The following is a 27,443-nucleotide window of genomic DNA, read 5'->3' as shown; positions in this document are numbered from 1 at the left end:
TGAGGGAAAAGCAGCCTCTGTTGCTGCCACCACCAAGCCAAAACCAAGCAGCCATTTTGCAGAAGGTCAGCTGGTGATGCTGGAGAAGCATCTGGACACAGGAGCAAAATGGCTGCCTCCTCCCAAAATGAACACAGAGGAACCACCCCGGTTCTTGCTCCTTCCAAATTTGCTTTGATACTTCCTCTACCTACCACTCAAAGTGAAATTGGAGTAACGGAGAAGATAAAACCCCTCCTATTTCTATCCTCCCAAACAGGAAGCAACTCAGTTAAGAAGAAAACAAGATCATTTATTTCAGCAAACAATTTTGGCAAACTTATGCAATTGTTAAGGAGGCAGCAGCCTGACTCTGCATCAACTATTTTAATGAAAAAAAAATCTCAAAATGCACACTTCTCTTAGTCATAGTTTTACTGAAGATTACATTATTAAACAGATTAAAACCAACACAAGGAAAAAAAGAAAGAAAAAGTAAACTCCACCAACCCCCAGGCATAATGAAAATTAGCAATTTATCAATCTTTCTTAAAGTAAAACCAATGAACTCTTCATCCTATTCTTCACCCGGTTCTCTATAAACCCATCTCTAAAACTTCCTCGTTAACCTCTAATCTCCATCCACTAAGATTAACCAGCAAAAGCCCATTAAAGGTGTTATGCAACCTATTAGAAACTATTATCTACGAAAAAAATCAGTGTCAATTGCTACACTCCCTATATTGATTATTTGTCAAACTTTTGTGTTATCAGATATATGGTCAATTAACTGTGCAATTATCAATTAAAAATGCATCAACTATTTTAATGAAAAAAATCTCAAAATGCACACTTCCCTTAGTAATAGTTTCATCGAAGATTAAACAGATAAAAATAACACATGGGGAAAAAAGAAAAAAACCCCTCCACCTTTATCCCCAACAAGTATAATGAAAATTAGCAATTTATAAATCTTTCTTAAAGTAAAACCAAGAAACTATTCATCCTATTCCTCACCCCATTCTCTATAAACCCATCTCTAAAACCTCCTCTTTGACCTCTAATCTCTATCCACTAAAATTAATCAGCAAAAGCCCATTAAGGCTGTTATGCAACCTACCTATTAGAAATTATTATCTATGAATGAAACCCAATTTGAAATCTTTTGTTTCCACAATTATTGACACATAATATATTATTTTCTCCTGTGATCCTCAATCAAAAAAGGAAAAGTTTACTAATTCAGTGATAAAAGCAATGATGAAAGACCTAAAATCTCTCCTGGTTCCAGCATGCAGGAAGAGCCTGAAGGGCTCCTGCTAAGAGTCCGGCCCAATTCAGAAGAAAGCTGATCCCTCTTCATTCCTCTCTCTTTATGCTGGGAGTCTCCACTGCAAAGAGGAGGGAGAAAGTATCCAAAAGTTAGTTGGATCATGACAGTCGGAGCCTGAGAGGTGCCACAGGATAAGAGTTTGGGGGTAGGAAGACCCCTCCCCTGAGCCCTCTCCCCAAATTCCTTCCCTTCCAGTGTTTGAGATGAATAGGAGAGAGAAGGGGGATTTCCAAATATCTTCACCCTCACTTGGTCCTTGGACCCCAAAGCCCTCCCCTTCCTTCCTCCCCCTCCCCCCATACGGCCCCCACCAGTCCACTCACCTGCAAGGGGGCTGCTAAACGGCCAGGTTGCTCCCTGGATTGAAGAAAAAGAGACAGAATGAATCAATGTCTTGTGAGGTCAAATCTCCCTCTTCACCATTAAACCTCTTCAGCTTCACAAACTTTTCAGAGGACATCAAGCTTTTTATTAATTTATGAATTAAACTTCCATCCCAAATATCTCATTAGGTGACTCTAGATAGCTCACAGTAAAATTCAATAAAATGCCTTGTAGAATATTTAAAACAATAAAAACCAGATTTCCCCATCAGATCATGTTGCCATTGCTCCGACAAGAAGATCATGTCCAGTGTGTGGCCGCGGTCTTGAGTTGGACCCAGGACGATCTGGGAGAGGCCCATGTCCACCATAAAGGCCCTGAACTCCTGGGCTGCTTCTGAGGCCAAACACAGGGATGGCAGATTGAAACCTCTCAGGACCAGAATCCTGGGCAAATCCATGCCAGCCCTGAGATGGTTCCCAGCAGCTCAGGCAGGGAGGTGGCCATGCAGCAGGGAGGCTGGTACAGTAGCAACAATCTCAACTGATCATATCAGCCCAGCCTCAGAAACAGGGAGTCACAACCAGAAACGTGGGGTGGGAGAATCCTGAGTGTCAGAAGAGATTCTCAGAGGACAACTGGAACCCCACCAACCTTAAACCCTGCTGGGCCCTCTCCCAAATTCCTTCCCTTCCAGTGTTTGAGATGAATAGGAGAGAGAAGGGGGATTTCCAAATATCTTCACCCTCACTTGGTCCTTGGACCCCAAAGCCCTCCCCTTCCTTCCTCCCCCTCCCCCCATACGGCCCCCACCAGTCCACTCACCTGCAAGGGGGCTGCTAAACGGCCAGGTTGCTCCCTGGATTGAAGAAAAAGAGACAGAATGAATCAATGTCTTGTGAGGTCAAATCTCCCTCTTCACCATTAAACCTCTTCAGCTTCACAAACTTTTCAGAGGACATCAAGCTTTTTATTAATTTATGAATTAAACTTCCATCCCAAATATCTCATTAGGTGACTCTAGATAGCTCACAGTAAAATTCAATAAAATGCCTTGTAGAATATTTAAAACAATAAAAACCAGATTTCCCCATCAGATCATGTTGCCATTGCTCCGACAAGAAGATCATGTCCAGTGTGTGGCCGCGGTCTTGAGTTGGACCCAGGACGATCTGGGAGAGGCCCATGTCCACCATAAAGGCCCTGAACTCCTGGGCTGCTTCTGAGGCCAAACACAGGGATGGCAGATTGAAACCTCTCAGGACCAGAATCCTGGGCAAATCCATGCCAGCCCTGAGATGGTTCCCAGCAGCTCAGGCAGGGAGGTGGCCATGCAGCAGGGAGGCTGGTACAGTAGCAACAATCTCAACTGATCATATCAGCCCAGCCTCAGAAACAGGGAGTCACAACCAGAAACGTGGGGTGGGAGAATCCTGAGTGTCAGAAGAGATTCTCAGAGGACAACTGGAACCCCACCAACCTTAAACCCTGCTGGGCACATCTCTGAGAGGGGAGCCCCCAGTCCCCTTCCAGAGTCAGTCAGGTCTCAGCTATGCCAGCAGAAGAGGCTCTAACCACTAGGGATCATGGCATCAATGGTGGTTTCCCTATTTCCCCTCAAAGAATTGGGGGCTCTTTCCTCTAATGGGGGCCAGGCTCCACCATGCAGACTCTGGGCTGCCTCCCCTGCCTGAATCCAACAGGGAGAGTTTCCCTTCTCCTCTGCAGGATGAACCAGTGCAAGGAAAGCGAATTTTGTGACACCCAACTGACTTTCATACCTAAGGCGGGATTAAAACTCATGGTCTCGCCTGGTGGCCTCACCACTAAGCCAAAGTGGCTCCAATTATTCTTACTATTCCACCAGAAGGAGACTCAGAGGGAACCCAGGGAGGATGAATTAGGAGAGACTTTTTAAAAAAGGGGGGGGGCTTTCCCTCTTTTCATCCCCTCATCCATCCCCTCATCCAAGTCTTGCAAGGGACATGCAACTGCAGCAGTAGCAGCTCCCTCCAACTTACCTTGGTCTGAACTGCTGGACTCTGTGTCACTTGGTAGAAATAAAGCTGGGGGAAAGTATTTTGAAGAATTAAATAAGATTATATTAAAATTTATATGGCAAGGTAAAAAAGCGAGAATAAAATTAAAACTGCTACGAGATATTAAAAGTAGAGGAAGTTTTGGTCTTCTGGATTGGAGCTATATCACCAAACATTGGCACTTACGTGGGTGAAAGAGTGGATTAATTTGAGGAATACAAGATTACTAACACTAGCATTACTGTTAGTATAGACCAAAATTAAAGAGCAACATTATTTGAAAATACCTTTTTGGTTATCTACAATGAAGGCGTTGATACATCCAAAAGTTATGAATATGGAAAGAATTATAAGATACAAGGATATACTAAATCAGGGGTAGTCAACCTTTTTATACTTACTGCCCACTTTTGTATCTCTGTTAGTAGTAAAATTTTCTAACCGCCCACTGGTTCCACAGTAATGCGCCGTGTATCGTCTGCACATGCCTCTCGCGCATCGTGGATTGGGTTTGGGGAGGGGCGCCGGCTATCAGCTCTGCTTGTCTGTTACAGCTGGGTGGTGTGGAGGGAGATGCGCGAGCTATTCTGGAACGAGGCTCTTTTGTTTGCGGTCGCACTATAGCGCCATTTAGTTTCACTTACATAACGTGAACTAAACTTATGCACGGGCGATACAAATAGTATATTTTTAGAAATTTAAATTGTCACGTGGAATTTTATGAAAATTCTTTTTAAATAATGCTATGAATTTTTTTTAAAAAGTCAATTAAATTTAAAAAAAGGAAAGTGCTTCAGTATCGGACAAAACCCCTACTGCCCACCAGTGGGCGGTAGGGACCAGGTTGACTACCACTGTACTAAATGAAAAGGGAGATCTGAAAACTAAACAAGAACTAAATAGATTAGGGATTGATCTATCATGGTGGCCACAATTACAGATATAATCCAGATATGAAAAAGATAGAAAGGCACATGGGTTTTTATAAAGAACCATATTAGACCAGATTCTAATGGGAACAAATGAAAAATTAAGTAAGATGATATATAATTATTTATTAACTATTAAATTGGAGGAAGAACAAGTAATAGAAACTACGATAACCTGGGCTAAGAATTTTGGCTGCACAATAGAATTAGACAAATGACAGAAATTATGGGATAGAAACTACAAGCATACAATGTCAAGAGCGTATAAAGAAAATCTCTATAAAATGGCACTTTTCAACTGCAAGAATACGTACAAAGATAAATCTGTTAAATGTTGGAAATGTAACCAAATACCAGGTTCATATTATCATATGAGGTGGACATGTCCCAAAGCAAAAAAAAAATTGGAATAAAATTCGCATATGGCTGGAAGGTATGATAAAACAACACATAGACTTGAAACCTAAGATATGCTGCCAGGAAGTTATAATAAAGGTAATGCATATCTAATTTTACATATTTTAACAGCAGCCAGGATTGTATATGCACAATACTGGAAAAATGAAGAAACCCTCACAGATGAGAATATAATTAAAAAAATACTGGAATGTGCAGAAGTGGGCAGGTTAACGTTAAAAATCAAAGAAAAAGAAGACACTGAATATTTTTAAAAATGGAGGCCTTTCCCTGTTTTCATCCCCAAAGTCTTGCAAAGGGACAGAATGGCTCCTGCAGCAGCAGCAGCTCCCTCCGACTTACCCTGGCCTGAACTGTTGGATCCTCTGTCACTTTCTGGAAGAAAGAAAAAGAGGGTGAGAAAGTGGCTCTCTTGGCTTATAGGTGGAGAAGCTCAGCTCTTTCTGACTCAGCTCCCTCCCTCCCTTTTCTCTCTCGCACACGATCAAAGACCCACAAACACATGGAGAGAGTTTAGATCAAACTGCTTTGGCTAAAAGGCATCAGAAAGAATTCTTAAAATTTATATCTGTATCACCCAAAGCCAGAAGGCAGAGCTGACCTAAAAAGATACAGATGGATCCAGAATTTCTTTTTGTAACCAGTTCGTACTTAGAGTCTTTGTGATAGGAGACCAAGAGGAGATCCAGCTGGCATTCCCCCCAAAGCTCCTTTTCTCTCAAAATCCCCCCCTTTGATCCCTGATTTTATGGAGCTTCTGACTCTCATTTGACTCTCAAGCCTTTTCTTTCTGCCTTCTTGGGAAACAGAGCATCTTCTCAGTCAGAGGGACCTTCCACCAGATGGATCTTCTCATCTTCTTGAGGGTTCCTTCTCCCAGATGTTTCTCCTTGAGGACTCCACTTCCAAGAACAGCCTGGCTCTAATTGAAAGGGAGCCCATCTTCCCCAGCCTGGTTCTTGGGGCGAAGAGGAAGATAGCATACACAAACATACAAACAACCCTCTCAACTAATTGTTGTGACCCAGGTTCCTGGACCCGGACTCCTGGACTCGGATGATTCAGAAAGTGAGGGAGAAGACCTGGCAAGCCCTGCTTCTTTTGGGCCCTCTCCCTCCCTGGCACCCACTCAAAGGGAGGAGGAGGGGCCGGCAAGGCCTGATTCTCTTGAGCCTTCTTCTGATTTGGCAATGCCCCAAGAACAGTTTTGGAGTGATGCAAGACTGCGCAGACGTGACCAGTGTGCGCAGCAGAAGCAGCGTTGGGATAAAGCCAAGGAATGATGGTCATGCAGTGACATCTGCAGAGACTATAAATAGGAGGGGGACTTCCTGGTTTTTTGTCTTGGACAAAGCAATGAATTTGCGCGGGCAAACTGTATCAATGGAGGGAAGAACAAGTAATAGAAACTACGATAACCTGGGCTAAGAATTTTGGCTGCACAATAGAATTAGACAAATGACAGAAATTATGGGATAGAAACTACAAGCATACAATGTCAAGAGCGTATAAAGAAAATCTCTATAAAATGGCACTTTTCAACTGCAAGAATACATACAAAGATAAATCTGTTAAATGTTGGAAATGTAACCAAATACCAGGTTCATATTATCATATGAGGTGGACATGTCCCAAAGCAAAAAAAAAATTGGAATAAAATTCGCATATGGCTGGAAGCTATGATAAAACAACACATAGACTTGAAACCTAAGATACTCCTGTTGGGCATGCTACCAGGAAGTTATAATAAAGGAAATGCATGTCTAATTTTACGTATTTTAACAGCAGCCAGGATTGCATACGCACAATACTGGAAAAATGAAGAAACCCCCACAGGTGAGAATATAATCGAAAAAATACTGGAATGTGCAGAAATGGATAGGTTAACATTAAAAATAAAAGAAAAAGAAGACTCTGAATATTTTTAAAAATGGAGGCCTTTCCCTCTTTTCATCTCCCCATCCGCCCAAAGTCTTGCAAGGGGACAGAATGGCTCATGCAGCAGAAGTAGCTCCCTCCAACTTACCCTGGCCTGAACTGTTGGATTCTTCCTCACTTCCTGGAAAAGAAAGAAAGAAAAAGAGGGTGAGAAAGTCGTTTTCTTGGCTTATAGGTGGAGAAGCTCAGCTCTTTCTGACTCAGCTCCCTCCCTCCCTTTTCTCTCTCACACACACACAATCAAAGACCCACAAACACATGGAGAGTGTTTGAACCAAACTGCATTGGCTAAAAGGCATCAGAAAGAATTCTTAAAATTTATATCTATATCACCGAAAGCCAGAAGGCAGAGCTGATCTAAAAAAAATGCAGATAGATCCAAAGTTTATTTTCGTAACCAGTTCGTACTTAGAGAGTCTTTGTGATGGGAGACCAAGAGGAGATCCAGCTGGAATCCCCCAAAGCTCCTTTTCCCTCAAAATGCCCCCCTTTGATCCCTGATTTTATGGAGCTTCTGACTCTCCTTTGGCCAAGCCTTTCCTTTCTGCCTTTGTGGGAAACATAGAGCATCTTCTCAGTCAGAGGGACCTTCCACCAGATGGATCTTCTCATCTTCTTGAGGGTTTCTTCTCCCAGATGTTTCTCCTTCAGGACTCCACTTCCAAGAACAGCCTGGCTCTAATTGAAAGGGAGCCCATCTTCCCCAGCCTGGTTCTTAGCTCGAAGAGGAAGATAGCACACACAAACATACAAACAACCCTCTCAACTAATTGTTGTGACCCAGGTTCCTGGACCCGGACTCCTGGACTCGGATGATTCAGAAAGTGAGGAGAAGACCTGGCAAGCCCTGCTTCTTTGGGCCCTCCTCCCTGGCACCCACTCAAAGGGAGGAGGAGGCGGCAAGGCCTGATTCTCTGAGCCTTCTTCTGATTTGGCAATGCCCCAAGAACAGTTTTGGAGTGATGCAAGATCAAGGACGCAGAGGTGCGCAGCAGAAGCAGCTGGGGATAAAGCCAAGGAATGATGGTCATGCAGTGACATCTGCAGAGACTATAAATAGAGGCGGACTTCCTGGTTTTTGTCTTGGACAAAGCAATGAAAGGGCAAACTGTATCAATGGAGGGAAGAATATATTCGTGAGTAATTCTGGCCTTATCTATAATTTCCTCGTTATCTCCAGAAACTTGGCAGGCCCGTGGGTAGACGTGGCCAGGACATTTATCTATTTAAATAAAGAAGAAGAGGAGGCCTTTGACGGACTCTTTCTTGGGAGTATTGGGGGAGGGAAACAGAACACTAATAGTGCCTCTGTGGTCCCTGCTCTAGGTTGGAGATTACATATAAAGAGGACAAATCACTCACTTGGTACTGCATTGTAGTCCTCTTGACGTCTTTCTGCAAGGACAAAAATCAGTGAAAACTGAAAAGAATCCACCAAAAATCATCCAAACTCTCACTTTGTCCCATGAACAAAGACAAAAAGATCTTCAAAATACAAATCTGTCTTCTGATTTGCCCCATGGATGGCAGATTGCAGTCTCCCAAGACCAACAAAGGAGAATATTTGTAGCTCAGGGTTGAAATGAGGGGTCCTTGGTGTTCTCTGAGCTTGGTTGTTTTCTTGCAGAGGTTTCATTACCGTAACTTCCTCAGTGCTAGTCAAGCAAGCTCAGAGAGCACCAAGGACCCCTCTCGCAAGACCATAATCCCAGGGAACTCCACTGCCAACCCCAAAATGATCTCTACCACTCAGGCAGGGAGGTGGCCACTCAGCAGGGAGGCTGGTACAGTAGGAACAAGAAGCCCAACTGAGTTCATGAACCTAGCTCCAAAACAGGGAGTAACAAGCAGAAATTTGGGGCACAAGGCCCCTTGAAAGCCAAAAGAGATTCTCAGATGACAAGGCGATCCCCTGCACTGCGTCCTGTGCATGGATGAAATGTAAAATTTGTTACTACCGGTTCTGTGAGCGTGGCTGCGGGAGTGTAATGTGACTGGGTGGGCGTGGCCAACTTTTTTTTTTTAACTTTTAAAAGCATTTTTTCTACAACCTCTTCGGCTGAAGAGGTTGCCAAAAAAATGCTTTTAAAAGCCTCTGATGATTAGGCAACTCAGCTGGGATCACCAGAGGAGCCTTTTAAATGCTTTTAAAGGGTTCTGATGATCCCAGCTGATCCACGTGATCATCAGAGGCCTTTTTTTTTTTTTTACTTTTAAGAGCATTTTTTTTGGCGGAAGAAAAAATGCTTTTAAAAGTAAAGAAAACAAAACCCTCTGATGATTTCCAAAAAAACAAATGTATTTCCTGACTTGCCCCAAGAGAGACCTGCTGCCTCCGAGATGGATGGAGGGGAATTGGGAGAAGCAACAGCAGCAGCTGGGAGGGGAGGAAGATTTTCATGGAAATCCTTCTCTGCTGCTTTTTGGTCAAAGCCCTTGAAAGGGAAAAAACTGGGATGCCTCTTCCCAACTCAGAAGAAAACAGGACTGCCTGGATCTCAGACTCAGCTGAATGGAGACTGGAGTCCCAGCAAGAGGCTGAGATCTCAGATGCTTCCCAAGAGGGCTGGGAAAACAGAACAGAAGGAAGCCCAGAAGAAGCTCCCCAAAGGGAGAGATTTGGGGGGAATCTCCCCATCTTCCTTCCGTCATCCACCAAAAAAAGATACTTACTGAAGAATACCAGGATCCCAACAATCAGACACACAAGAGCAGCCACAACGCAGCCGATGATGATGATGATGATGATGATGAGCCTCAGGTTATATTTTGAATTGGTTGGTTCTGAATTGGGAGAAAGAGAAGATCATTGAAGGAGAATCCCAAACAATCTTCCCAATCAGGGAAGAGACCTAAAGAAGTGAAAGCTGGAAATACCCAACATTCAAAACTTCATGAGCTCATTTTTGTGTCCTTCTCAAGGTAACATGAAGAGGCCTTGTTAACCATTGTTAGAGGACGTGGCCTCATGATGCTGCCTCCTTCTCACACCAGCCCAGCATGAAGGCAACTGAATTCATATTTTGACTCAAAAACAGCCATTTGCTACCTTGTGACTCTCAGCAGGTTTCAAAACAAAAACTTCACCAAAACAATGTAAACAAAATTTGTTAAACAAAAACACTTTTGGGTTTTTTTTATAGGCTGCCCTACTAAGTCATGACTGAGTGGAACTGAGCAGATCTGGATGCTTTTTTCTTCAGTTTGAGTGTTTGCATTTTATTATTTAAAGTAAAATAGTTCATATCACCTAGCATTTTTTTAAGTACACACTTTCATTTCTTTGGCCAGTCCAGAAATAGCATAAAATTGTATTTTTTACTTCCAGAACTTTAGGATGAAAAATGATATATGGTGATATCCAACTTCTGGATGGTCCCACAAATGGCAGGAATAGAATAATGGAATAAGAGAGTTGGAAGGGACCTGTGAGGTCTTCCAGTCCAACCCCCTGCTCAAGCTAGAGTCCCTAAACAATTCCAGACAAGTGGCTCTCCAGTCTTTTCTTAAATGCTTCCAATGATGGAGGACCCACAACTTCTGAAGGGAAGTCCTTCCACTGATTGATTGTTCTCCGTCAGGAAATTTCTCCTTAGTTCTAGTTTGCTTCTCTCCTTGTTTAGTTTCCACCCATTGCTTCTTGTTTTGCTCTCAGGTGCTTTGGAGAATAGCTTGACTCCCTCTTCTTTGTGGCAGCCCCTGAGATATTGGAACGTATCATGTCATCCCTGGTTCTTCTTTTCATTAAACTAGAAATGTCCAATTCCTGCAACTGCTTCTCATATATTTTAGCCTCCAGGCTCCTACTCATCTTTGTTGCCCTTCTCTGCACTCTTTCCAAAGTCTCAACGTATTTTCTATATGATGGCAACCAAAACTGGATGAAGAATTCCAAGTATGGAATTACTTAAAAAGGCCTTATAAAGTGGTATTGCTTGGGGGAGAGTGGAAGGGAACTTTAAAAGTAAATTTCTCTTGCACAAAATTCAGAATTCCTATTGAATAGCAATCATGCCACTTGTGAATTGATGCTTGCTATAAACAACAACAAAAATAAAAGGAATATTTTATTTTGCCTGGGATATCAGCCTAACAATTAAATTTGAATATTTTTTGTATCGTGGTGACAATCATCAATAAAAAAATTAGAATTTGAATTTTGCAACCTTGGAAGTTCAGTGTAAAAATGTTAAGGACAGTTATGAGCATATACAGAACTCTTTGAGAGAGGAGTTTTTTCCTTGGGTTTTATGTTGAACCTCAGGAAGTTACATATTATATCATAATATGATTGGTTGCCAATTTGCTTCCGAGTGCAATTCAAGGTGGTGGTTGTCACCTTCAAAGCCCTTCATGCAGGGGTGAAATGCTCCCGGTTCAGACCGGATCGTGCGAGCCAATAGCGATGGGGGAGGGTAGTTCGGAGAACCGGTAGCAAAAATCCCTGTCCCCCACCCACCGCCCACGCCTCGCTGTTCCTCTTCTCTGTCCCTGAAGCTCTCTGTGGTGATATAGCTGCAAACGGCCTGAAATGACTGCCGCGGCGCTTCAAAGGGCTGCACTACAGCTGATCAGCGCTGTAGGCAGCTAGTAGACCGGTGCTTCTATTTTTAAAGAATGTAGACCGGTGCACTCCCAAAAAAGGCAATTAGTAGACCGGTGCCTTTATTTTTAAAGAAGGTAGACTGGTGTGCTCCCAAAAAAAGGCAATTGGTAGACCGGTGCCTCTATTTTTAAAGAAGGTAGACCGGTGCGCTCCCAGGCTTTGTATACTTTATTATTTTTATTATTTATTATTATTGGTCATTCCCATTCAGCCACCTGACCACAAGCCATGCCCACCAATTAAGCCGTGCCCACAGAACCGGTAGGGAAAATTTTTAGATTTCACCCCTGCCTTCATGGCTTGGGACCAGGTTATCTGAGGGACCGTCTCCTCCCAGTCACATCTACCTGACCCATCAGAGCGGGGAGGCAGGGAATGTTGTGGGTCCCATCCCCGAGGGAGATACACCTGGTGGGACCCAGAAGAATGGCCTTCTTCCTGGTGGCTCCCTCTCTCTGGAACATCATTCCCCCAGAGATTAGAATGGCGCTTCCAGAAGGCGCTGAAGACCTGGTTCTGCCAGAGGGCCTGGGGAACCCAGAGCGGGATGGAGCCCATTAAATGGCTCGTGTGATCTGCTGTCGTCGGGGTGGGGGATGGGAGTTGGGTGGTGATTTTGTTATATTGTACTTTATTAATTTATTTGATTCTTTTTGTTAGTTTTTATTGTTTTAAATGTGGTTTTATATTCTGTAAGCCACTTTGACTCGCCATGGGCGAATAGGCAGCAATATAAATTCAATAACTAAGTAAATAAAGTAATGTGTAGTTCTCTTTCCTAGAGCAGCAACACACAGTGACCTTTGACCTTTAAAGCAGGAAACCCTGTTAGTCTCTGATGGGAAAAAACTCAGACTTGGGAGCCTCTTTTCTGTCTCCTGATGTATTAGTCCAGCCACTCTCTGCATTTCCTGAAGGCAGCTGCAGTTCATCAATTTTAGTCAGAATTTGCTTTCAGAAAAGAGACAACCAGACTCCTCCTGATTCTTCTACTTTAGGAATTGCAAACAAAAGGAAATATCTTTCTGGTGCTCAGCGTAACTGCTGCTTTTCTGCTGGGGGCAAGAAATAGGGAAGGCCTAAGAGAGGATCTAAGGGCATTTTATCAGGATCGGCCAAGTATTGTGATGGGATTCTGTAGTTTCCATCACCTGAAGTCAGTTCTATGGTCTGGTCCCTGCAGCTTCACCAACCTCAAACACTGGAAAAACCAATGGATTAAAGCTCAGATATGTTCACACCTAGACACAGCTGGGGTCAGATTTCTCTCTCAGGACCCTCCAGCCTGCCAAAGAGCCCAACCTTCCCCTCCCTGCAGCTTCTCACCCTTCAGCTCCAAGTCCAGAGGCTCCTGCAGGCCGTCATGCTCCACGTGGCACCGATAGCGGTCTCTCTCTTTGGGATCGATTTGGATGCTGAGCCAGTAATGGTAGGTCCCATCTGCATTGGGGGCCACAGATGCATGGAGGGTGTCTTCCAGCCAGACCTCCCCGTCCCTCGTCCAGGAGGCATCAATCTCCCTGGGGTAGAAGCCGTGGACATGGCAGATATGCGTCTCCATCCCATCCTCCACCTCCTTCCTGCTGTTCACCGTCACCTTTGGGGCCTCTGCAGAAACGGCACCCTAAGTATTAACTCTGAGTCCTTCCAGAGCCTGGAAGGTGGATCAAAAAATGGAAGGGGCAGGAAAGTCTCCCGCTAATTAAGTTTCAACCCGAGGATTTGCTGCTGATCCACACAGACTCTTGATCCTGTCCAGCCACAACTACAGCTTGCAAGGGCAGTCAGTGAATTTCCTGTTAACGGCTGCCCGACAATAAGAACCAAACAGTTCTTCCCATGTCCTGGAGAGGTGCTAGGAGGGGAGGAGGAGGATTCCCACCAGGGCAAATAGGCTCCACACAAGGGACCCAAAGGGGCTGAATGTGTACAAGAGATCCAGCCATAAAGGAGGAAAGTCCAGCCTGGACCCAGATGCTCACCTGTCCTCAGCAGCGTCTCATTCCCATAGGACAGGTACTTCTCCAGCCACTCAATGCAGATTTCCTCCAGGTAGGTCTTCTGTCCCTGAGTCATTCCTGGAAGAGCCTCCCATTTCCTCTTGGTGATCTGGGCCTGGGGGTCGGGAGCTACCCAGGTGAGGGTCTCTGTGTCGAAGGTGATGAAGGTCCTTCCTTCGTAGCCATGTTGCATAAAGCTTCCTTTGCTCCCATCTTTGCAGAGTTCACAGCCATACATCCTCTGCACTGTGTGAAGGCCTGAAAAGAGGGACAGGAAAATGATTTGGGGTGTCCTCAGGTGAGGCAGAGCTGCTGGGACACTGAGACAGGAGGAAAGAAAAGGGATAAAAATGGTTGGGAAATAAAAGAAATAAAAGTTTTTCCCTATGAAGCTATTTAGGTCCCATGGATGAGACTTGAGATCCTTCATCCTGCCTCCAATTTGGACTTTGTAGGTCTCCAGACCCAGATGGCCTCCCATGTTGCCCTCCATCTTCTCCCTCCCTCCTTCTGGGCAAAAGAAGAACAAGCAGCACCATCCTTGCTTCGGATCCTCAGAGCCCCAAATCCTCCATCTGGAGGTTCAATGAGCAGCCAAAGGCTGGATGATGGGCAGGTGTGTGTTTGAGGCGAAGAGGAGAGTCCGAACACCATTGAAAGCCCCCCAAGAAAGGCTTTTTCCTCAGGATACCCCCATCCCTCCTTTCCCCCTCATTTAACTTGTGGTACCCTGATCATATCTTCCACTGAGATTGTTTGCATTCTCACAAACCCAAGACAGGGACTCCTAGTTCCCCATCCCCAAAATTATAGAGGATCCAATTCCCACCTCCTCCTCCTCTCCAGAGGGAAGCTAACTGGGGGGGGAGGGGGAGCTTCCCCAGTTTTTCTGCTTCCCAAAGGCATGGGGGATGGCAAGGGAACTGAAAGACTCTGCCCTCCCTAAGGGAAAAGATCAAGAGGTTCAAAAGGATTTCACCCCTGAAAATACCCCCGTTCTGTGTGTCTGAATGGTTCCCATCCCCCAGATTCTCCAAAAACGAAAACTGACAACCCCATTTCCCCCTTAGTCTTCAAGAGAAAGAAGGCCTCTCCAATTCCCCCCCCCTCCCTTCTGCATCCTTCATCATTGGCCTGGGTCTCTGCAGCTGGATGGAAACCCTGATCCCCCCAAGCAAAAGGGCAGGTTGCAAGCCCCCTTTTGATGGGGAAGAATTTGGATTAAATGTAAATGGTATTGTCTGAATTTATAATTTAAATATTGGAGTGACTGTAGTAATGCTATTTGATAATTAAAGGTTTGGGGTTAAATAAGGTAATGATAATAGAATAAGAGATGAAGAATTATTTGTATAAAAACGATATTATTTATTATTATGTATGATGGATTACAAATTTGGTGGACTATACAAGACATTATTTTGAAGAATAATAGGGAGTAAATTGACTTTAAATCTAATGTTATCAGATGGATTTTTGATATGAAACTTTAGTGTACTTAAAAGATTATCTACGAAAGAAGAGTGGAATGGAGAAGAAGGATTGGAAACAGCGAAATATTACTTATTATTACGCATGATGGATTTATAAATCTGGAATAGGGAGCAAATTGACTCTAAATTTAATATTAATAGTTGGACTTTTGCCATTGAAATATTGGAAGATGGAATATTGTATTTAAAAGACTGTTTATAGAAGATTGGAATGGAGAAGAGGGATTGAAAATATTATATGAATGGATAGAATATTTTTACTCTTTTTTTTTCTTTAGGATGAGGGGAGGGATGGAAATTTATGGTTTGTTTCCTTATTTATTTATTTATTTTATTTATTATTTAAATTTTTATACCGCCCTTCTCCCGAAGGACTCAGGGCGGTTCACAGCCAATTAAAATACACAATGATACAATAAATACAATTAAAATACAGTTAAAAAACTTATTGAATTGGCCAAGATTAAAATTTAGAATAAAAACCCATTAAAAAACCCATAAATTTAAAACTAACCCAGTCCAGCGCAGATGAATAAGTGAGTTTTAAGCTCGCGACGAAAGGTTCGGAGGTCCGGAAGTTGACGGAGTCCTGGGGGGAGTTCGTTCCAGAGGCGAGCCCCACAGAAGGCCCTTCCCTGGGCGCCGCCAGACGACACTGTCGCGCCGGCGGCACCCTGAGAGTCCCTCTCTGTGAGGCGCACGGGTCGGTGAGAGGTATCCGGTAGCAGCAGGCGGTCCCGTAATAGCCCGGCCCTATGCCATGGGCGCTTTGAAGGCGTTCACCAACACCTTGAGCGCACCGGAAGGCCACAGGTAGCCAGTGCAGCCTGCGCGGGATAGGTGTCACACGGGAGCCACGAGGGCTCCCTCTATCACCAGCGCAGCTGCATTCTGGACTAACTGAAGCCTCCGGATGCCCCTCAAGGGAGCCCCATGTAGAGAGCATTGCAGTAATCCAGGCGAGGCGTCACAAGGGCGTGAGTGACTGTGCACAAAGCATCCCGGTCTAGAAAGGGGCGCAACTGGCGCACCAGGCGAACCTGGTGGAAAGCTCTCCTGGAGGCGGCCGTCAGGTGGTCCTCAAAAGACAGCCGTACATCCAGGAGAACGCCCAAGTTGGGCACCCTCTCCATCGGGGCCAATGGCTCGCTCCCAACAGTCAGCCGTGGACTCAGCTGACTGTGCCGGGATGCCGGCATCCACAGCCACTCCGTCTTGGAGGATTGAGCTTGAGCCTGTTTCTCCCCATCCAGACCCGTCGGCTTCCAAGCACCGGGACAGCACTTGATAGCTTCATTGGGGTGGCCGGTGTGGAAAAATACAGCTGGGTGTCATCAGCGTACAGCTGGTACCTCACACGAAGCCACTGATGATCTCACCCAGCGGCTTCATATAGATGTTGAACAGAAGGCGAGAGAATCGGCCCTGCGGCACCCACAAGTGAGGCGCGCGGGGTGACCTCTGCCCCCGTCAACACCGTCTGCGACGGTCGGAGAGATGGGAGGAGAACCACCGATAAGCGGTGCCTCCACTCCCAATCCCTCAACCGGCGCAGCAGGATACCATGGTCGATGGTATCGAAAGCCGCTGAGAGGTCTAATAGGACCAGGGCAGAGGAACAACCCCTATCCTGGCCCTCAGAGATCATCCACCAACGCGACCAAAGCCGTCTCAGTGCTGTAACCGGGCGGAAGCCGGACTGGAGCAGGTCTAGATAGACAGTTTCCTCCAGGTGCAGAAACTGATATGCCACCATACTCTCTACAACCTTCGCCGCAAGCGAAGGTTGGAGACCGGACGATAATTACCTAAAACAGCGGGTCAGGAAGGCTTCTTGAGGAGGGCCTCACCACCGCCTCTTTCAAAGGCGGCGGAAGACTCCCTCCAACAAGGAAGCGCTCGTAATAGCCTGGAGCCAGCCTCGTGTCACCTCCTGAGTGGCCAGCACCAGCCAGGAGGGGCACGGGTCCAGTAAACACGTGGTGGCATTCAATCTAAGCTTATTTTAGCTTATGCTTGTTAGGTGTTATATCCTGTATTTTGGTCTGAGAAGCTTGGGGGGTGGGGGCATTGGGTGAAGGTGGGTGGGGGAGGGGATAGGGGGAGGGTTGGGGGAGGAGGAGGGGAAGTATGTTTGTAAAACTTTTTGAATAAAAAAAAGATAAACTTACATTAATTATTGTAAAAGAAAGAATAAACATATTTTAAAAATCTTTTTTAAAAAGCATGGCAGCAGCCTTTTTTCTGGGAAGGACCCCCCTTCCCCCCCCCTCTGGTTCCTGGGGAGGGGAATATGGGGCCGGAAGAGCCACCCGACCCATCACTCACCTTCGCTCTGGTTGTAGCGACTCCTCAGAATCTCCAGGTTTTCTCTGACCGCTTCCTCCTGGCCACGTGCTTTCTGGGTCTGATCGTCCCAGTACTTGTCGTTCTGTCCCAGTACTTGTCCGTCCCAGTACTTCTCCATCCAGGAGACTCGAGGCTGCATCCTCCTGCTGTGGCTGTCATAGTGAACAAAGACCTCACCATCCACGTACCCCAGAGCGACATAGTGGGGCTGCCCCTGACTGGGCTCCGAGATGCCAGTGTAGAAATACTTCAGGGAGTGCGTGGAGATGCCTGGAAGGGACCCAGAAGTGCGTTAGGAGGGCTTCAGGCGAGGCTACAGCCTCCGTGTCTGAAATACACGGAACCAAATCCAGAAACAAGCCAGATCCTCCCGGCACCAGGAGAAGCCAGAAAGAGCCACCAAACCTTGGCCAAAGTAGGAAGGAAGGAAGGAAGACCCAGGGTGGAGTTGCTGTGCTGAAGGCCGCCAGGAAGTTTGTGAATTGATCTGATCGATCGCTTTCCGACAACCTCCACTTTTTGGGGGAGGGAAAGAACTGCGCTTGGGGGGGGGCGCCCAAGTAGACTTGACTGACCTCTGGAGGGTCCACCCCTTGTCCTGTCAAGGGGGGGAGTGTGTGTGTAGTGTGTGTGTCTGTGTCTGTCTGTCTGTGTGTGTGTGTGTGTATTGTGTGTGTGATGTGTGTATTGTGTGTGTGATGTGTGTGTGTGTGTGTGTGTGTATTGTGTGTGTGTGATGTGTGTGTGTGTGTGTAAGGGGCATCATAGTCCCACCCACCCTTTGAGGTCCCTTTTGAGATGGGCAAGAAGGGGAGGGGGAGCGGAGGAGAAAGAGGAAAGCTTTAGGGCAGGGTTCCCCAACCTTGGCCACTTTAAGCCTGGTGGACTTCAACTCCCAGAATTCCCCAGCCAGCAAAGCTGGTAGGGGTATTTTGGGAGTTGAAGTCCACCAGGCTTAAAGTGGCCAAGGTTGGGGAACCCTGCTTTAGGGGGCAAAGCGACAAAGATTCTTTGGATAGATTCCCCGCCCCAGTAAAAAAAAAAACGCCCCCGAAGGGACTCACCGACGCCGCTCTCTGGTACGGCGACCGCCACCAACACCAGGAGCAAAAGGGGCGCAGAGCGCAGCGCCATCCCGCCCGCGATCCTCAAACTGGCGTTCCGCTTTCCGGTAAAAATGGAGACGTCCCGGGTAAGCAACAACGTAGCAACTCAGAGCAAGCCGGCGATTGGCCAAGCTCAACCAGTGAAAAAAAGCTTCTCCCCGTGTCGTCATTGTTGCTAGGCAGACGTTCAGGCGCAACTGGGCGAGAGAAGGGGGAAAGCGAAAGCGAAAGTTCTGCCAGGCCTTTTGGGGAGAGGGGCGGAACTGGGGGGCTGGGAAAAGAGGGAGGGGTTTTTTGGGCCTAGGGGGAGGGACGCAGGCGAGGAGATGGGTGGGTTCGGATCCCTTTCAGAGCCCGCAGCTGGGCCATTTGCGGGAGATAGGAAAAAAGGAATAAATTTCGATGGCTGCTCCTTCCTTTGATGGTTCTTCTGAGACCAAAATGATAATTCACTATTCCGGCTACGAACCTTCTTATTAGAATAGAATAGAATAGAATAGAATAGAATAGAATAGAATAGAATAGAATTTTTTATTGGCCAAGTGTGATTGGACACACAAGGAATTTGTCTTGGTGCATATGCTCTCAGTGTACATAAAAGAAAAGATACCTTCATCAAGGTACAACATTTACAACACAAATGATGGTCAATGTATCAATATAAATCATAAGGATTACCAGCAACAAAGTTACAGTCATACAGTCATAAGTGGAAAGAAGTTGGTGATGGGAACGATGAGAAGATTAATAGTAGTGCAGATTTAGTAAATAGTTTGACAGTGTTGAGGGAATTATTTGTTTAGCAGAGTGATGGCCTTCGGGGGAAAAAACTGTTCTTGTGTCTAGTTGTTCTGGTGTGCAGTGCTCTATAGAGTCAGTTTGAGGGTAGGAGTTGAAACTGTTTATGTCCAGGATGCGAGGGATCTGTAAATATTTTCACGGCCCCCTTCTTGATTCGTGCAGTATACAGGTCCTCAATGGAAGGCAGGTTGGTAGCAATTATTCTTTCTGCAGTTCAAATTATCCTCTGAAGTCTCTGTATTATACAATACACGAGCAAATAATAGACTTATAATAATGATATATGAATAATATATTAAATAATAAATGATAATAATATTATTATAATATAATGTATAATAATAGATACAAACTCAAGGTAAACCGCTCCAAACTTGATTGCAGAAAATATGACTTCAGTAACAGAGTTGTTAATGCCTGGAATGCACTACCTGATTCTGTGGTTTCTTCCCCAAACCCCCAAAACTTTAACCTTAGACTGTCTACTGCTGACTTCACCCCATTCCTAAGAGGTCTGTAAGGGGCATGCATAAGAGCACCTGCGTGCCTACCGTCCCTGTCCTAATATTCCTTTTTCTTACTCTTTTCATGTATTTATTTATTTATTTATTTGATCATATTTATATACCGGCCTATCTCCCGAAGGACTCAGGGCGGTTTACAGGCACTTAAAAACACATAAATACAATATAAAAGCAATTTAAAAAACTTATTCTAAAAGCCCAGTAATTAAGAATTAAAAATATAAAAATAAAACCCAATTTAAAACCCATAAATTTAAAATCTAGCTCAGTCCTGCACAATTAAATAAGTATGTTTTAAGCCCGCGGAAGGTCGAAGGTCCAGCTGGCGAAGTCCGGGGGTAGTTCGTTCAGAGGGTGGGAGCCCCACAGAAGGCCCTTCCTGGGCGTCGCCAGGCGACATTGCCTCGCTGGCGGCACCCTGAGGAGACCCTCTCTATGAGGCGCGGGTCGGTGAGAGGTATTCGGTAGCAGTAGGCGGTCCCGTAAATAACCCGGCCCAATGCCATGGGCGCTTTAAAGGTGGTCACCAAAACCTTGAAGCGCACCGGAAGGCCACAGGTAGCCAGTGCAGTCTGCGCAGGATGGGTGTTATCACGGGAGCCACGAGGCTCCATCTATCACCAGCGCAGCCGCATTCTGGACTAACTGTAGCCTCGGATGCCCTTCAAGGGAGCCCCATGTAGAGAGCATTGCAGTAATCCAGGCGGGGCGTCACGAGTGCGTGGTGACCGTGCATAGGGCATCCCGGTCCAGAAAGGCGCAACTGGCGTACCAGGCGAACCTGGTAGAACGCTCTCCTGGAGGCGGCCGTCAAATGATCTTCTAGAGACAGCCGTTCATCCAGGAGGGCGCCTAAGTTGCGGACCCTCTCCATCAGGGCCAATGACTCGCCACCGATGGTCAGCCGCGGTTAGCTGACTGTGCGGGATGCGGCATCCACAGCCACTCTGTCTTGGAGGATTGAGCTTGAGCCTGTTTCTCCCCATCCAGACCCGTCGGCCTCCAGACACGGGACAGCACTTGATAACCGTTGGGGTGGTCCGGTGAAAAAGTACAGCTGGGTGTCATCCGCATACAGCTGGTACTTCACACGAAACCACTGATGATCTCACCCAGCGGCTTCATGTAGATGTTAAACAGAAGGGTGAGAGGATCGACCCTGCGGCACCCACAAGTGAGGCGCCTCGGGGCCGACCTCTGCCCCTGTCAACACCGACTGCGACCGGTCGGAGAGATAGGAGGAGAACCACCGATAAGCGGTGCCTCCACTCCCAATCCCTCCAACCGGGCGCAGCAGGATACCATGGTCGAAACAGTTTATGTCCAGGATGTGAGGGATCTCTAAATATTTTCACGGCCCCCTTCTTGATTCGTGCAGTATACAGGTCCTCAATGGAAGGCAGGTTGGTAGCAATTATTTTTTCTGCAGTTCAAATTATCCTCTGAAGTGTCTGTATTATACAATACACGAGCAAATAATAGACTTATAATAATGATATATGAATAATATATTAAATAATAGATGATAATATTATTATAATATAATGTATAATAATAGATACAAACTCAAGGTAAACCGCTCCAAACTTGATTGCAGAAAATATGACTTCAGTAACAGAGTTGTTAATGCCTGGAATGCACTACCTGATTCTGTGGTTTCTTCCCCAAACCCCCAAAACTTTAACCTTGCTGACTTCACTCTACTGCTGACTTCACCCCATTCCTAAGAGGTCTGTAAGGGGCGTGCATAAGAGCACCTGCGTGCCTACCGTCCCTGTCCTAATATTCCTTTTTCTTACTCTTTTCATGTATCCAAATTATGTTTATACTTTTACCTGTTAACTTATATATGCTTGACAAAATAAATAAAAATAAATAACAAATTAACATAGTTGTTGCATACTTTTGCTTATATATATATATTTCTTTTATATTGTGTTGATTTTCTTATGTTGATGTTTGTGTATACTGTTGTGACAAAATGAAATAAAATAAAAATAAATAAATATAAATAAATAAATAAGTGCCAGATTTAATTGATTTTTACACTACCTGCGATGAGCAAAGTCCGAGTGTCTATGGAGAGTCTCAAGCATGGCTTTTTTCCAAGAGGCTCTTCTTCAAAGAAAGTTCAGTTGCCTCATGAAAAAACCCCTTTGGGACAACAAAGTCTGAGAAACATAGAAAGTTTTTTAATGGTTTCAACCTTTTCCTGCTGACTTCTGGGTCAGCCTTCCATCCAGCATGTGCAGAGTACAAATTTAAGGGTGCAAGGGAGGTCTGGAGAGATAGTCCTCGACTTACGACCACAGCCGAGCCCAAAATTTCTGTTGTTCGGGGAAACATTTGCAAAGTGAGCTTTTGCCCCATTTTACGACCTTCCTTGCCTCCGTTGTTAAGTGAACCACTGCCGTTGATAAGTTAGGAAGCCGGTTGTTAAGTGAATCTGGCTTCTCCGTTTAACTTTGCTTATCAGAAGGTCGCAAAAGGGGATCGCGTGATCTTGGGACACAGCAACGGTCATTAAGTATGAACCAGTTGCCCAGCATCTGAATTTTGACCGCCTGATCATGAGGATGCTGCAAAGATTGTAACTGCGAAAAATGGTCGTAAGTCTCTCTTTTCAGCGCCTGACTGAATCTCCTCCTTCTCTCTCTTCCACCACCTAAGAAAGAAGCTCCTCATGGTCACTTGATCAAAATCAGAAGCTGTTGACTCGTATTTATGATGATTGCAGTGTCTTGAGATCATGTGATCAACTTCGGTGACCTTCTGACATTTAGTTGGGCTGGGAAATCCCAGAGGGATGTTTTGCCAGCTGCCTTGGTTGCTAGAGAAGACAGGTTCTTAAGGAGCACCAATGGGGGGCGGGGAGGCCAGCCACAAGATTTTCTGGCCTCTCACATGGAATCTAGCGGGGTGTGTGTGTGTGTGTGTGTGTATCCCCCCCAATTTACCCTCCTCCTCTTTCGAGGCTGCTTTACTTTTCTGAAGCTGGAGAACTGTTGTGCCTCGCTCGCTCCCCCCGCCGCAGCCGGGCCCCTCTTATCTCCTGCCGGATGATGATAGTGCTGAAGAATGTCTTGGCGTGCCTCCAGCCACACCCCATGGCCTATATAAAGGATCTGCTTTCTGGCATTCTCTGAGTCAGGCAAAGTCTAACTTGGATTGCTGAAGTCACATCCTGGTCTCTGCCTGCCCTGAGAACTCTTGACAGAACTTTGGCAAAGCTGCAGAGGCTTTGCAGCCACGCTTGATACGGACTTCCCTGACCCGGCCGTCAGAGGAGGAGTGGGACACGACAAGAACTTTTTTTGGGCTGTTCCTCCCATCTGGGGAGCTTCTGAAGGAAGCGAGTCTGGTTAGAATTTGATTCCAGATGTTTCGGTGTGCGCATCTTCAAAGGGACATTTCTCTGACATGGTATAGGGCAGGGGTCTGCAAACTTGGCTCTTTTAAGACTTGTGGACTTCAACTCAAAGTCAAAGTCAAAGTCAAAGCAAAGCTGCCTGAGGAACTCTGGGAATTGAAGTCCACAAATCTTAAAAGAGCCAAGTTTGCAGACCCTTGGTATAGGGCCATTATAGCGAACCTATGATAGGCGTGCCACAGGTGGCACGCAGAGCCCTCTCTGCGGGCACGCGAGCTGTTGCCCCAGCTCGGCTCTGCCGCGCATGTGCATGCGCCTCCCGCCAGCCAGCTGGTCTTTCGGTCTTTGCCACGCATGAGCGGTGGCAGGGCAGGGCACATGCGCAGGGGCACTCGCATTGTATTTTGGGGGTTTGTGCGCATGCTTTGGGCACTCGGTGCCAAAAAGGTTAGGTATCACTAGTATAGGGTTTCCTACCTGAGCAGGGGGTTGGACTAGAAGACCTCCAAGGTCTCTTCCACCTCTGTTATTCTGTTGTGTGCGTGTCAACCCATAAAAACCCAAGAATTCAACACATGGTTTCTATTTAATACTTTAATACTTTAAAAAAATGGAGAGAGGAGGAGAAGGTTGAGAAGTAAATTCATTCTTCGTAAAATTTGGGGATATCATCTCCTAAAACAACTTCTTCCTTGACACCGTCTTTGGTGATGGTGACGAGGTAGATGACGCCCCCACTGGAACCATCCCGGACCATCGCCAAGGCAATAGCTGGAGGAAGGAACAAAAGGGTTAAAATCAGCCACGGAAGCAGTTGATTGGACCAAAATAAAGAGATGAGTCAGAGCTATACCAATCGCATCCAAGAGAAAGTAGCTTGGCTTTTCCCAGGAGTGAACATCCGCCAATCAGCTAAGTGCCCGCCCACCTCATGGCCTGAGTTCACCTGAAAACCAAACGAATTCTCAAAAGAGGATGCTGGAATCCTGCCACAGTCTCAGTTCCTATAGGTTTCATTTCTCAAAAGGTTCTTAGGCGTTTCATAAGGATAGTATAGTATAGTATAGTATAGTATAGTATAGTATAGTATAGTATAGGATAGGATAGGATAGGATAGTATAGTATAATATAATACAATATTATAATATAATATAATATAATATAATATAATATAATATAATATAATATATATAATATAATAATACAATACAATACAATATAATATAATAATATAATTATATAATTATATAATAATATAATAAAATATAATATAATATATATAATATAATATAATATAATATAATATAATATAATATAATATAATATATAATATAATATAATATAATATAATATAATATAATATAATATAATATAATATAATATAATATAATATAATATAATATAATATAATAAAATATAATAACAAAAGAGTTGGAAGGGACCTTGGAGGCCTTCTAGTCCAACCAGGCAGGAAACCCTACAGGGGTGTCAAACTTGGTCCCTTTAAGACTTTTGGACTTCAACTCCCAGGTTCCTCAGCCAGCTTTGCTGGCTGAGGGACTCTGGGAGTTAATCAAAAGTCTTAAAGGACAAGTTTACCTTCTCACCATCTCAGTCAGATGGTTATCCAACATTTTCTTAAAAATTTCCAGTGTTGGAGCATTCACAACTTCTGCAGGCAAGTCGTTCCACTTATTAATTGTTCTCACTGTCAAGAAATTTCTCCTTAGTTCTAAGTTGCTTCTTTCCTTGATCAGTTTCCACCCATTGCTTCTTGTTCTACCCTCAGGTGCTTTGGAGAACAGCCCGACTCCCTCTTCTTTGTGGCAGCCCCTGAGATATTGGAACACTGCTACCATGTCTCCCCTAGTCCTTCTTTTCATTAAAATCTTGAAGGTCCCTTCCAACTCTATTATAATTCTGAATTCGTCCTCCAAGTTTGAACCCACACTTCTTCCACTGAGAGCATTTGCAAGGGTGGAGAACAACAGCAAAACCCAAATACGGATCACCCAGCCAATGGCTGAAGAGAATGTCCTTGCGTCAGCAGTTGCTATTTAGCTTCCATTACGGAGGTTGACAGCAAGCGGCGAATTTCCCTGCCAACTATGTAGGAGCTTAGTGGTGCCCCCTGGAGGTGGAGAGGTGGAGCAGCAATGGCGGGAATCTCAGCTTTTTCTAGGAAAGAGGACAATTTCGGACTAATGGCAATCGGGGCGTCCTGGGAAGGGTTAAAGCATTAGGATAGGGACAGATTGTCTTGGAGAAACTCTGTATGGCCGATAAGAGTCGATAATGACTGAACAACACACAATCAATCAATTGGTCGATAGATTGTTATCTGTCTTTCTGTCTGTCTGTCTGTCTCTCTCTGTCCCAAAGGTGCTTTTTCAAGAGGCAACTGTTTTTTCTGGTTTTTCTTCAAAGACATTTCACTTCTCATCCAAGAAGCTTCTTCAGCTCTGACTGGATAATGGGGAATGGAAGGATTTATATTCCTTGCAGACAGCTGGTCATTTGCATCCTTTTAGAGAGTCACCGAGGCAACCTGGAGGTTTATCTGTGTCAGCAGGGTCATCTGAATGGTGCAAATAGATATGGAGCCTTCTTGGAATTGCTGAAAGGACTCTGCTGTAGACTGGAGATAGCTGATGTTGTATCCTTCCCCCTCGGTTGAGGGAGGGCTGCTCAATATTGACACAGATGGCCTCTTTGACCCCTGTTGTGCCTCCCCCGCCCCCCTCTCTGCAGCCAGGCCCCTCCCATCTCCTGCTATCTCAGCCAGAGGCTGATAGTGAAGAAGAATGGCCTGTCATGCCTCCAGCCCCCAGCCCTGGCACCATGCCCAGACAGACTGAGCAAACAAACCTCCCTCCTATAGCATGTGCGCCTGAAGCCAGCCACGAGCTAGAATTGCCGGCAGCTGAGCAGGAAGACGAAAGGTGGGATGATCCTCACTTCCAGAGAATGGAGAGGCGATGTCAGCAAAAGGAAGGGAGGGGCAGGCCTGGATAAGTGCTGAGTCATTGAGCCACACCTCATGGCCTATATAAAGGGTCTGCTTTTTGGCATTCCTTGAGTGAGGCAACGTCTCATCTGGTTTGCTGAAGTCACACCTTGGATTCCTGTCTGCCCTGAGAACTCTGACAGGAATTTGGCAAAGCTGCAGAGGCTTCGTGGCCACGCTTGATACAGACTTCCCAGACCCGGCCATCAGAGGAGGAGTGGGACACGACATCCCTTCTTTCAAACCAGCGGTCCTCTCTGTCCAAAAGGTGGACAAGTCAGAGCTGAAGAAGCTTCTTGGATGAGAAGCAAAACATCTTCAAAGAAAAACCAGAAAGTCCAGTTGCCTCTTGAAAAATAAAAATCACCTTTAGGACAACCCTGACCTGGATGATTCAGAATCTCCATAGATATCTATCAATCGATCGATCGATCAGTGGGACACTTTTCCTTCAGAAGTTGTGGGTGCTTCATCACTGGAGGCTTTAAAGAAAAGACTGGACTGTTGTAACCCAGGCCCAAGTAGGTAGTAAGAAACTCAGTCCGTGAAAAAACAAACTTTATTCGAACTACTTGATTCCCAGCGTCATTCAACTCAAATCAAAACAAATTCCTCCCAACATAAATTCCTCAGTCCTATCGCAAACCTTGATCCAATTAGGCAAACTGCCAAAGGCCTTTCTTGGCAAACATTCAAAAGTCACAAAAATATTCTCAGAGAATATGCAAGAGCAATTTGGGATAAGGATTAAAAACACATTGAAATATTTGGGTATAGTGCTTTCACTTAAGGTTAAAGAATTGAAAAAACTTAATTATGATGTGGTGATTAACGAAATTGAGAAGAAGATAGATAAATATAAAATTTTAAAGTTGTCTTGGTTTGGTAGAATTGCAATGTGTAAGATGATGTTGCTGCCCAAGTTCAACTTTTTATTCGAGATGCTACCACTAAATTTGACAGAGAAAGATATTGAAGGATATCAGAAAAAACTGGATAAATTTTGCAATGGTGGCAAAAGACCCAGATTAGTGAAGAAAATGTGGTATCAAAATCAAAAGGAAGGTGGATTAGGAATCCCCAAATTATTTAATTATTACTGTGCGTATGGTATCCGGATAGTGGTAAAAATACTTAAAGGTGAAGATAATTATTGGAGAGATTTAGAGTTAAGGGATATAGAGAAATTTGGATCAAGGTGGTTTTTAGATAAAGCAAATTTAAAATG

General features: G+C 45.1%; 2 protein-coding genes across 4 annotated transcripts in view; both read right to left on the bottom strand.

Moving 5' to 3' along the window:
• Window positions 1–271: 271 nt before the first annotated feature.
• Window positions 272–18,628, bottom strand: LOC131189848 (major histocompatibility complex class I-related gene protein-like). Its single transcript, XM_058166379.1, has 10 exons — window positions 18,472–18,628; window positions 17,387–17,677; window positions 13,548–13,823; window positions 12,892–13,173; window positions 9,633–9,743; window positions 8,322–8,354; window positions 5,364–5,396; window positions 3,658–3,702; window positions 2,462–2,495; window positions 272–1,370 (listed from the first exon to the last, which is right to left on the bottom strand). The coding sequence occupies exons 1-9, from the start codon at window positions 18,539–18,541 to the stop codon at window positions 2,476–2,478; spliced, it is 1,161 nt and encodes a 386-aa protein (XP_058022362.1). The 5' UTR covers window positions 18,542–18,628; the 3' UTR covers window positions 272–1,370; window positions 2,462–2,475.
• Window positions 18,629–23,791: 5,163 nt separating this feature from the next.
• PSMB9 (proteasome 20S subunit beta 9) overlaps window positions 23,792–27,443 on the bottom strand; it is a 42,569-nt gene continuing 38,917 nt past the window's right edge. For all 3 annotated transcript variants that reach the window (XM_058170507.1, XM_058170509.1, XM_058170508.1), the window contains one exon: window positions 23,792–23,979. In XM_058170507.1, coding sequence (XP_058026490.1) covers window positions 23,852–23,979 — 128 coding nt within the window. In that variant the 3' untranslated portion in view covers window positions 23,792–23,851. The remainder of the gene's footprint in view (window positions 23,980–27,443) is intronic.

This window comes from Ahaetulla prasina, chromosome 2 (genome assembly GCF_028640845.1).
Source record: "Ahaetulla prasina isolate Xishuangbanna chromosome 2, ASM2864084v1, whole genome shotgun sequence".
NCBI classification, from domain to species: Eukaryota; Metazoa; Chordata; class Lepidosauria; order Squamata; family Colubridae; genus Ahaetulla; species Ahaetulla prasina.
The sequence above is the reverse complement of the archived record's forward strand: the minus strand, read 5'-3'. Positions and strand labels throughout refer to the sequence as shown.

What these genes read in the sequence shown, in the direction of transcription:
- LOC131189848 (XM_058166379.1), bottom strand. Translation starts at nt 18,541, where the DNA reads ATGGCGCTGCGCTCTGCGCCCCTTTTGCTCCTGGTGTTGGTGGCGGTC. An exon ending in TGAGACGCTGCTGAGGACAG is followed by an intron (nt 13,174 to 13,547) that starts GTGAGCATCTGG and finishes CCGTTTCTGCAG; the next exon opens with AGGCCCCAAAGGTGACGGTG. An exon ending in GTCCAGCAGTTCAGACCAAG is followed by an intron (nt 2,496 to 3,657) that starts GTAAGTTGGAGG and finishes TCTTCAATCCAG; the next exon opens with GGAGCAACCTGGCCGTTTAG.